The sequence below is a fragment of the Rhea americana genome, unplaced genomic scaffold (genome assembly GCF_003343005.1).
Source record: "Rhea americana isolate MKP2758 unplaced genomic scaffold, rheAme1 scaffold_47, whole genome shotgun sequence".
NCBI lineage: Eukaryota > Metazoa > Chordata > Aves > Rheiformes > Rheidae > Rhea > Rhea americana.
Window position 1 is genome coordinate 3,703,638 of NW_028186612.1, and position 11,842 is coordinate 3,715,479.

At 39.1% G+C, this 11,842-nt stretch overlaps 1 protein-coding gene across 1 annotated transcript in view; it reads right to left on the reverse strand.

Moving 5' to 3' along the window:
* DLEC1 (DLEC1 cilia and flagella associated protein) overlaps window positions 1–10,882 on the reverse strand; it is a 38,232-nt gene extending 27,350 nt beyond the window's left edge. Inside the window, 13 exon segments of the mRNA XM_085316421.1 lie at window positions 1,036–1,198; window positions 2,119–2,209; window positions 3,109–3,201; window positions 4,105–4,241; window positions 5,033–5,206; window positions 6,046–6,133; window positions 6,560–6,641; window positions 6,873–7,093; window positions 7,353–7,540; window positions 8,032–8,142; window positions 8,634–8,790; window positions 10,493–10,633; window positions 10,775–10,882. Of these exon segments, the coding sequence (XP_085172547.1) occupies window positions 1,036–1,198; window positions 2,119–2,209; window positions 3,109–3,201; window positions 4,105–4,241; window positions 5,033–5,206; window positions 6,046–6,133; window positions 6,560–6,641; window positions 6,873–7,093; window positions 7,353–7,540; window positions 8,032–8,142; window positions 8,634–8,790; window positions 10,493–10,633; window positions 10,775–10,882 (1,754 nt within the window).
* Between the last annotated feature and the right edge of the window lie 960 nt (window positions 10,883–11,842).

An 11,842-nucleotide genomic window follows, 5' to 3' on the forward strand; every position in this document is an offset into this window, starting at 1 on the left:
CTCAGCCTGTCCAGCTTTTTTTCGTACTAGTACTAACACCAGAAGTGCAGGGACAGCTGTCACTATCATAATTCCAAGCTTTGGTCAATTTACAGCATCCAACTGACTGAATCACACTTTCTATACCCAAACAGCATTCTGTAGCAGTATTTTGCATGTGTGGTTTACAGGCCAGATAGCAAACTCCAAGAGATTCATGGTAGCAAGCTACAATTTACTTGAATGTATCTAGGAGCAGTATTTAACTCTTAATTGCTTTGATGGTCTGCAGCCTCCAACTCTACTTTAATCAGGCACACCTGTCTACTTCTGTAATTGTGTGAATGACTTTGGTCAAAATCAGAATCCCACCTGCTCAGTAGAATATAAATACACTTAGGGACATGTTCCGTAGCTCAGATAGAGTTTATATTTAAATCTATTAGAACTCAATAGCACAATTCACCCGACTAAACCTAAAGTTTTAATCTGACCTAGTCACAATGGTCTCCCTTTTTCATCTATGAAAATCCAGGCAATAGAGTCCTGGATGTGATAGGTACTGTTCTATGGGAGATGTCTAGAGTCAAGCCAGAGTTGTGTCCTAAGAAGCATGATTTCCCTGTGCTACAAAGGGAAAAGACACCAGGGTATCCAGTTCAAATGTACAAATATACTTTGTAGACAGGTAGAGTCATATGAGATAAATGCGATCTGGATGACCTTGTTAATACTTCCTGTAACCATCCATACTCATGAATCTTCTGGAACTGTGGATGTATCTATATAGAGGTAAGTATGTTGACCTTGATGGGATATGGATCAAGGAATATGGACAGTGGCTATTAAGTTTGTTTTGCATATATTGTTCCTGTTCTTACAAGCAAATCCTTGAACCATAACAACCATAAAAAGAAACAAAGCAAAAAGAAACAATGCAAAGTTTATCAAATGCATGAAGATTTCTCCAATCTGAGAGAATATGGTATCACGAATGACATCATTAACAGTATGTTTGGACTGCAGATTATTACTCTATTAATTGTAGCTACGTACGTAGAGTTTCTTATAATCAAATTCTTTTCCACAGAGGCATGTGGGTTTTGGGGGTCAAATCGTATGAGATGCTGTGCTGTTACATCAGTAATTTCACCAAGTCCAGGGCTGCTTTCTCCACCCGTGACAAACAAAAGCTCCAGAGCTATCAGCTGTCCAACACCTTGAAGAAATAAGTGGGTATTACTACTTATCATCCGGCTATGAACTTTGTTCAAACTATTCATTAACACCACAATCACTACAAGCCATTGCTTGTAGTGATTGTAACTGGTGTTTTCTCAAGTTTCAGAACTCCAAAGTATTAATTGTATGACATTTTCCTGATTTTTTTTGATTATCATCATATACCAATAGAGAAATCCTTTATATAAATTTAACAGAGTTAGATTTCAAGGCTACAACCTCAGCTCATTCACACTAGCATGATTTGTTACACATCAATAAAACATTAGCACTTAAGTCATCAGAGATACATGTTTGCAATAGTTGATAATGTGGCTTCCAGGCTTTCATAGCAGAGTACTAAAAATAAGCAGCAAAAACACTATTATAATACTTCCAAAGGAAATATATGTAATAAAGTGATTACATAGACTTCAAGCTATGCCTAGTTTTAGAGCACTCATAACCCAATTTCAGGACAAGGACTAATATTTACAGCCCCAAATTTCAGCTGGTATCACTAGTTAACCGAAAGATTGCCTATCTCTCCTGAACACTCTCATACAAGATGTGCCCTCATTTGCTTCATACCAAAATGTACTTCTGCCCTGTTAAAACTGATTCTTTATAGTTTGTCATGTTGTTTTATTGATACAAAAGCCTAACTTGCATCTGACTACAGATAGGCTTTTCTGCTACTTGGTGACATTTTACATTTATAAAGTTCTATTTTGGCTACAGTAGGTTAAGAACTCAGTACTTCCTAAGTATTTCATTTAACACTAGCATCGTGCAAAGTACTTGCTTAATTCAGTGACATAAAATGTTGCCATCACTTTGAATCATTCACCGCAACACACATCATCTGAATATCTGCAGTGTAGGAAACATGATTTCTGAAAGGCGTTAGCAACAAACCTGTGACTGTAACATCATTGACCTGGCAATTGTCACAAACAATGGTGTATGTTTTCTGCGAGACTTCTGGAAAAGAAGGAAAAAACACTACCTGAAAAACAGAAGGTAAACAGCAATGACTGTAAGTGATTTATCTCCAGGACATCATAAATATAAACTGATGTGTGCCATTCCCAAGCTCCACCTCAACAAAAAAGGCTCAGAAGGCCAAAATTGGGCAACCTGTGGCTCCAGTAATGTGGACCACAGCTCTTCTGCCTGTTATCTAGTACTGCCTGCATGTCCAGCCCCATGCTACATCCATCTCCTCCTTTCCATCTCCCACAGGTGCCTGGCTCTGCTGAAGGAATGTATCCTGGGAGAGAGAATGGAGAAACCATCATCCCTTATCCACATCTGCATGACCCACTACTCTTAGTGGCAGCCAGGAGGTAGTTAAGAAAGGGAAGGTTGGATGCTGGCTGTTCTTCCTTCATCACTCTTCTTCCCACAGTCATCCTACAGGATAGTGTGGCCTACACCAGAGAAAGCGGTGGTGACAGCCAATGCTGAACATTTACTGCAGGATCTTTTTCAGTAAAAGGTAGGACAGAAGTAGAGCATTTGTACCTGCTGCTCTCTACAATTGTCTCTACAATGACAGGTTTTGTTTTCCAAAACATTGTTTCCAAGGAAGCTCACAAAGGAAAATTTTCTTGAACTCTCAGTTAGAGTCACATAAGGACTCCTTTGATCTCAAGTTCCCATTTTCTCTAACAGAAGAATCTTCCTCCATTTCTTTGCATGGGGAAGATCTGACTGGTCTCTGAGCAGGTAAGCAAGACTGGGAAGTTACAGTGAAAGACCCTCCAGAAACACTCTCAACTGCAATTCTTCTGGCATACTTGCACAAAGGGACTTGAGTATTTTTACTCGTATAAGGCAAAATTCACAAGGTCTAGCCCAAGTCTTTTAAACCAGTCTTGCTTTTTGTAAGCAGTAATTACAAACCTCTATTGTTGTGCTCTGCCCTGGAGTTAGCTCAAAATATGCGGGATGGATCCCAAATGGATCTTGTGTCACAAAACCAACAGTTGCAACAGCCTAGGAGTAAAAACAAACAAAAAAAAAGATTAACAAATTAAATAGATCTTTCTTTTTCTTTTTCTGTTTTTTAATATGCGATTACCTAAAACAGGCGGTATGCTATACCATCACTGTTTTATCCCTTCCTGTAACGGTTCTTTTTTCACAGATTTAAAAAAGAAAGTAATACAGCTTATCTAGAGAAATGCTCCATGCTTTGTAATCACCTTACTGAAGGTAGATGTGGGACAGATGCTTTCTTCAAGAACCAATGATACTGTCAGGAACCCTAATATTAATATTCATAGAGGAAACAAGCATGTCTGAACATAGATTTAGGAGCTGTGTCTGTCTCTGTGTGCTTAGGGCTCACTTTGAGCTGGCTTTGCAAAGCGTTTCAGGAGGGACAACGTGGCCCATCAGCTATCCCACTAGCCTTTCCTCCAACAGATAAAGGCCAGTCTACCAGTCGTATCTCATATTTTTTGTCTGTATCACATAGACCTTATTTTGTGATGGGAAGCTTAAGACAGAGCAGTACTAGAGTGTGATGCAAGGGTGTGCAAATGCAGCAAAGCCAGTAAGAGAAATCTTTGGCAGGGAGGGGGAGGAAAATTGCTAAAACACTGCTAGAACTGATTGCATATCTATTTCTTGTATGAGTAAGGTTAAAATTCAGCTGTCCTTTTCCCCCTAAATTGTGCTTGAGTTTACCTTGCCACTGAGCCAGATAACTCCATTCAGAGGCAAGCCAGAGTGCAAGTAGGAAGTATGGATGGCCGGGGAGATGGAGCTTGAGGATAAATGGGAATCCTAAAGGGAATGTGACAGCACAGAAGTACATGTACCATAACTAGCACACAAGGTCTTCAAGTTTCAGGGCATCTACACGGTATCAAGTATTCTTTTCTAATCACTCACCCTGAAATTAGGAGATGGCCAGGCTTTCTTTGGCATTATGCAGAACCTGCCAGTGCTAAATCCCTCATTTCTGCACAAAATCTGTGTTACTTTTATTCCTCCAACAAGGCAGAAACCACAGTCTATAATATGAGGCACTGCAATGAATAACACAGAAAATCAGACTACATAGACAGTGAAGGCTAGCAGCTGGCAATGCTAATTAGTTCTATAGTTCTTTAAAGGCAGATATTGCTGCATATGAATACAGCTAGGTACTACAATTATAAAAAGCCACATTTATTTTTTCATTTGAAAAATAAACATTATGAGTTGTATCTTGCTTCATTCATCTTAAATTTAAATGGCACTTCCCACTTAAGGACTCCACTGATCAATGACAATAAGAAAGATGATTTTGCAAAAGAAAGTTCAGTGTTACAGGAATGCTAAAGTTATGAAAAATGAAAGCAAGTTTATGCCAGATAATCCTTGTTGTTGCAGATAAGGTTGTTGTAGATGAGGTTGTTGTAGCTATCTGAGAGGTGAACTTTGTAGATATGTCATAACAATACATAATGTAATATTCAATTAATATTAATCAATCACATCAAATACTTATAACTAAATAGTAGTTACTTAGTATGTAGGATTAGTATTTACAACTAGTAGTTTAGGAAATGACAGGATACACACCCAAAAAAGTGGCTCCTGATCATTCCTCTTGTAGTGAAAAAAAAAGAGGTCAGTGTGGCAGGCACAAATAATTGAAGAAAAAATTGTCAGCTAATTAATATATTACGAACAAAAATGAAATAAATATAAAAATGTAGCAAATGCACTGCCAAGTTTCTCCACTTTTGTGTTGCACTATAAAATTGGAACAGTCTAATTAAAAAATCTAATCCATTAAACTTAAGAGAAACATATAGAATTGAACATTACTGACATGTTAGCACTGGAGGTGATCTTTTAGCCTGAATTGGTATTAGAAGAGGTTCTGATGCTTGGGTCTCCACTGATATACAATCTTCATGATCTGCTAGATATTCAGGAATAAATTGGATTGTATACTGGCATGTCATCCCAGGAGCAATCATTCCTCCCTTTCCTGGAAATTTTCCTTGGGAAAAAAACAAAGGAAATTCAAAATTAAACCCTCCAAAGTTGGTATATGTATTGATGATCACAACTCCCTCTGGAAAGAGACGTATAATAAACTCTCCACATGTATTGCCTAAGTCAGGCTGATAAAAACAGATGACCATAAAAGGCCTGCTGGTATAATCTGTGTATTTGCACACTTTCTACTGAACTTAAAAGAAGGACTTGTTGTCTGAAATATGTTTTTTGTTATAATTACAGGAGACAGAATGGGGAGAAACCTGGAGAAGTTGCATAATATTCCTTTACCATGGACAACAAGGTTTACATGTGTATGTATAGCTTGTTCCAAAAACTCCTCCAGTATATTTTGACTGAGATTCCACAGTCTCCTTTTGCAGTCTATTCCAGTGCCTGGCTCTCCTACTGTAGGAAAGATACGTGTCTTACCTTCCATTTAACCTCATCTTCCTTCATGCAATTTGTGTGTGTCATTTCTTGCCCTTTGCCCCTACTGATTTCAATGGACACTAAGCTTGTTCCTAAATGAATTTCAAGTAAGACTCAGTTTAGATATTCCATGGATGAATTTCAATCTGACTTCAAATATTTCAGTGTTAATTAGTCTTCTTGAATTCTTCACTGGAACACTTGAATCAGCCTATGAGTTGCATGTGAGTGGTTCTAGAGACATAACGGAATCTCCAGTTTCCAAAGAACTGAATGAGATTATGGTACCACCCATAGAACTGTAGGTAGCAGAACCAAACATAAAGTCTCCAAAAAAGTCTATGTTCAAGCACATAAATAAGATTTCTTATGTATTAACATCTTAAAGGTAGTAAAAAAAACCCTTACCTGGCCCAATGGCAAATGCCGAAGTAGAAGGAGGGATAATTCTTACATGGTGGCATGTTGAAGTGATGTTCTGTAGCTCTATTGTCATCTTCATTTAAAAAGAAAATATAATACCATATCATACTTATCATCACTCATTACAGTGTTTGCAATACCCTAGTGCTCTGCCAGTAGTAGTTAATTTATCATTACAACAGGCCTTAATATGAGGAATAGCACAGAAGTGAGCAAATAGTAATTTCTCTCAGCTTATTTGATAAAGGGTAAAATAAATACTACTGAAATTAAGCAGAGGTTGAAAAGTGTCCCTTTCAGTCTTCACTGGTTAGACTGTCAGTGGAAAGTATGAAAGAATATCTTGAAGGAAGCTGAAGAGCCATTAAATCAATATGAAAAGGAAACTAAGACTTCCACTAAGCTACAGAAGGTAAAAAGTTTGGGTGAAATACACAGATTATGGTGAGAAATAATGCTTCTCTGTGGCAGAATTAACTCTCTACAAAGAAGTTCTTACCTCATAAACCTGACCAACTTCAAAATCAGAAAACAAAACAGTAGGTGGATTAGCAAGAAACACAGGAACAAATGAGGTATCACTGAAAGAAAAAAGACACATTATTGCCACTTACTGCATAGTTCTTTAAATACTGATAAAATAAGAAACTGCAAAATGAATCCTTTAGCAAAAACAAAATATTAGTGGTATATCTTGTTTCCTGAAAAACTATACACAGACATACAGCTCAAAATACCTGTATACGGTAATTCTAAAGTGCAGCTCTTTGTAGGCTCCAACTTAGAATCAAGAAACTACATACATTGCATACCCTTTCTTATCCTCTGCTTTTCTTCTGGCTATGATTTGGTCCACTTTTTTCTGGGAAATGACAAGAGATTTGCCTCCATGAAGAGCATTTAGTGGGAAAAAGCGGGGATTCTTCAGGAAATTGTGTCTCTCCTTAAGTCTGGCAATGTAAGCATGTTCTCTTTCTCTGTCTGCTCCACACTTACTGTCTTTCCAGGCTAGCTTCTGTGAGGCATCAGACTTCTTTGAAAAACAAAGAAACCATGGTGCAAAATCAAACACAGCAACTTTGAGGTTGATGAAGAAAGTATCTATACATAATAAATAGCTATGCAGCATTGAAAATTCATATAAAATACTATATTTCTATTTTCTTATCAGATCGAAGAAAATAAACACTGGAGCCAAACTGACAATACACTGAGACCCATCCTCTGCTATAGGAATAGCAATAGGTCCTACAGTTCTGACAGACTAACCCCAGTAAATCTGTAAAATATACCTTCTTTATCTTTTTAGTTTGGTAGTTAGTCTCTGGAGTTGAAGGCAGTGTTAATGTGGATAAGGATACATCTGGCAGACTACCAGGTTTTCTACGGAGATGTGTGATCTCTGCAGGCATCTGGTCCTCTGAAGAAATGTGCTGTTTAAAACTAAATGTCTCTTTGACATAGCCAGGTTCTGATTTTCCTGTAGTTCAAAGAAAAATGTAATTCTATAAGAAAAAAATAATTACACTTACTCTAAGCACAGGTATGTGACTTCAGTCTTTTTGATGGTAAAAAACACACTGTAAATCCTCTAGAATTTCACCGATATTTATAATTTATTTTGCACAAATGATGCAAAATGTTTTAATAAAGCTTTAGTAAATACTAATTAAATTAGCTATATACACAGAAAGTTATATTAATCTCAGAAAGTTGTATTAATCTTTCAAGTGAGTGGGACTTCATAAATTTAAATCCAACAAGCTGTTAATTCCAGAGAAGAAAAATTTTTAATTTTCCAGTTTTATTTTGACAATATCCTTTTAATGAGATTTTATGCTTATAATACTAGAGTTTGTTCTGCTTCAACAAAAAAACTACAGCAGCATACTCAGATCCACCACTTTCTCCAATGCTTCTAATGTTCTTAGAGCATTAGAATTCAAAATTATTCTCTGCTTTGAAAGTTACCTTTTGGTGCCCTAGTAACAGGCAATCTGTCAGTGATATAATCTTCAGGGCAGGCGAAATGATGTTTTCTGAGCAGTTCATTATCCACAATCCACCTGAAAGAGGATGCCACTGCAACAGGAAAAGAAACAAAACAAAACAAAACTGAAACCCTAGCCCCTTAAGATACTCTGATCTTCATCAATACTATATACTAACTAGAGATATATAGTTATACATCTATAATTGCAGGCTAAACTTTTTGGTGCTTTCTTTTTTTAACCACTTCCTACTTTTTGCAGTCATTGGAGAAACACTTAATCTTTGTTAGTCACTGCTATATAGCAATGTATATATGCTTGCGGTAAAGTTAAGGTAGCAAGCCATTAATGGCAAGTTTAATACATTGGGAGTAACCAGGCCAATTAATTTCTTACCATGTTAAGTGGATATTACTCTTCTTGATTCTCTGCACAAAATCCCTCAGATTTGCTCTACCGATATAAGGCCAAACTAAAAGCTCAGTGAGGTCAGTGTCAGTCCTGCTGTTAGACAAACACTGACTTGCCCTCCAGGTACCATTAACGTGTACTGGGAGGAGATAATATTTCCAGAATCCTTACCTGGTGGTAATCCTATTTTGTGGAAATCTTCCCCAGCATCTGCCTTCAGCACATTTAGGGCCCTTTCCTCTTCAGCTATTGCTCGCTCCTGTGCATGAATGATGTTCTCTTCTACTATGTCAGCTTCTGTCAGCCGGCAATTATATTCAGCAAGAAGCTGTCGTAGACATGGTGAATGTAGGGAAATAACTACACTTTGAGCTGTCACAAATTATTAAATATCTCCTTATAGATAAATGTTTTCTATTTGCCTTTGAGAAGCAAATAGAGTACCTGGTAAAATATCATTAGTTTACAAGAATAAAATGGCATGCTAAAACACTTTCACTTCTGTCGTTTAACTTATGCTGGGTAAGAAGCACTAACCAACTTTCGTATGCAACACGAGAAATGTATGAAAGATGAGATGAGCCTCTCAGAACAAGAGAAAGGTCTGTCTTTTACCTTCTGTGGGACAATGGTTAATGCACCATAATTTGCCTGGAAGTATAGGATTACATTTAAGGTGAATGTTCCCTCCTACACATTAGGATGGGTTCTAAAACTTCAAAATATCCCAGTAGTGATACTTTACTTCTCCTTTCATATTTTAGATTGTTCTGCCCAGCTTGCTTGATGATTCACAAGCACAACTCCAAAAGAAGATCCCGCCTCAAAGACGTATCAATCCAAGTTAAAGAGAGAATTTAGCGGAGGCACAGAGATGGGCAGGAGCAACGTCAAGTGAAAATCACAGACATTGTTCTCAGAACTTCTGTAGGCTATCATTGAGCTTTTTGCAGAACTTTAACGTAACATGGTTTAATCTTATGGCTGAAAATTTTCTTAATAGAAAGGGCAAGATGCATCTCAGCTAAAATCATATGCTTCCTCCTGTCCTGCTCGTTCTGGGATCTCTCCACTGTCAATAGAATCTAGGACAGGACTCCACCCCATGCCAAAGCAGATATCTAAAACGGATCAGATGAATCATGCCCTAAAAAGGGCCTGTTTTGCTTCTGTGATGATACAGAGAGCTTTGGGTGGCTAGTTCAGCTGTAACGTATGCACTAGAGACATGTACTGTCAGTTGAGATGAATCTTATCCAAGCAATCAATTTGGGAGATAGTATTCACATTTCATTACTCAGAACATCCTGTGTCCACTGATATATTGACAAATGACTCAGAAGAAATATAAAACTTCAGCTTTTTCAGGTATGATAACCTTTGAGAAAGTATGACGCAACAGGGAAAACAAAACAAAAGATGTTGCTCAAATTATCCAAACAACAGCCTCCACTCTCACACTGACAACAGCTACCAGAGCAGTATTATTAATACAAGTATTTGGCATTTCATCCATCATGTTTTCATCCAAAATTTCCAGATAGCTTTAAAAATACTAATGAATTATGTATCACAGTGCACCACTAAGGTGGGAAAACTGTATTTAAGTATCTTTGCAGCATCTGCTTTCAAAATACAACACATGAGAATACGTTATTGCAAGATAGGAAGTCTCATACACTGACTTGCAATTACTCGGAGGGATTAAGTTGCCAGCAGGTAGTAGAATAGGCATTTGAAGGGTGATTGGTTTTACTTTGTGTCTGAGAAAGCTTCCAGGACAGAGAATGGTATGTGTAGTTAGAAGAATCACGCAAAGACTACAAATTTATAGGAAAGATCCTGTGGGAAAACGTACTCAAGTAAGTTTCTGTACCTAAAAGACTATCCATTAAAATGTCAGTTCTGGGGGGGGGGAAAAACCCCACTCTTTTCCCCCTAAAGATTTAGAAATTGTAAATTAGCAATGAACGTGCATGTGTAGTAAATGCAAACAGAGCTCTGAACTCTGACTTGGTTTTGACTTGTACCTTCTGCAGCTCCTCCGTAAAAGTCTCATGATAAACATCATCTCCTCCACGGGACTTGATCAAGTTTGTCTCCATGTCCACCCCTATAACATCTCCAGTATACAGGTCCTTAAAAGTGCTAATCAACAAGTGAGAAATGTCCTGAGGAAAGAAAACGAGGCTATTAATGCTTAAACATAGAGACAGGAACGAAGAAAATCCTAGGGTGAGACATAGGCTCCTATATAAAACATGCTAGGATGATTAAATAATTATCCAGTTCTGCAGAACTTTTAAATTTACCTCTATAATTGTGAAGAAATCTGCATCTGGGGTGAGGAAACTTGGCAGGTAGGTGGCAGCTGGCACTAGATGCCAGCATCTATCTACACTTGGGTTGATCGCCCACATCTTCTAAGGGCGAGAACAGGATGTTTCTCAGCCTAAGGGAAGAGCTTGAAGCACGACAGGTAGCTCGGGCAGTGCACAGCAAGCAAGTGTGAACACAGAGGTGAGGCTGCGCACACGCAGGATAAGCGTGCACATGCATGCCCGTCGGGCCGTGCACGCAGGTGTGCACGCAGGGCGGCGTGTCTGTGCCGGCTGGGTGCACGCGTGCTGGACCGCACACACGGCTTTTGGTGCGCGCACAGGGTGCGCGTGTGCCACAGGCCGGGGGTGCGGGGATGCACAGGGAGCGCGTGTGTGAGAGTGACAGGCTGTGGGCAGCCGTGTGGGGGGGTACCCTGGGTTATTTGTGTGTGTGTGGTGTAGGGATGTGCAGGGAGTGTGAGTGGGTGTGTGTGCATGTGTGTGTGTGTACAGATGTGCAGGCAGTGTGTGTGTGTGTGCACATGTGAAAGGATGTGCAGGGTCTGTGTGCCTGAGGATTTTCAGGGTGTGTGCATGTGTATGTGTAAGGATTTGCAGTGTGTGTGTATCTGTGTGTAAGGATCTGCAGGGTGTGTGCGTAAGGATGTGCAGGGCGTGTGTGTGTGTGTGTGTAAGGATGTACAGGGTGTATGTAGGGATGGCTGTATGTAAGGATTTGCAGGGTGTGTGTGTGTGTGTAAAAGGATTTGCAGGGTGTGTTTGTGTGTGTGCGTGTAAGGATGCACAGGGTGTGTGTGTGTAAGGATTTGCAGTGTGTGTGTGTGTGTGTAAGGATTTCCTGTGTGTGTGTGCACAGGTGTGTAAGGATGTGCAGGCAGCGTGTGCGTGTGTGTGCAAGGATTTGCAGGGTGTGTGTGTGTGCGTGTGTATAAGGATGTGCAGGCAGCATGTGCGTGCGTGTGAGGATTTGCGGGGGCATGTGCGCATGTAAAAGGGCGTGCAGCGTGCGTGGGGGTGTAAGGACGTGCAGGGCGAGCG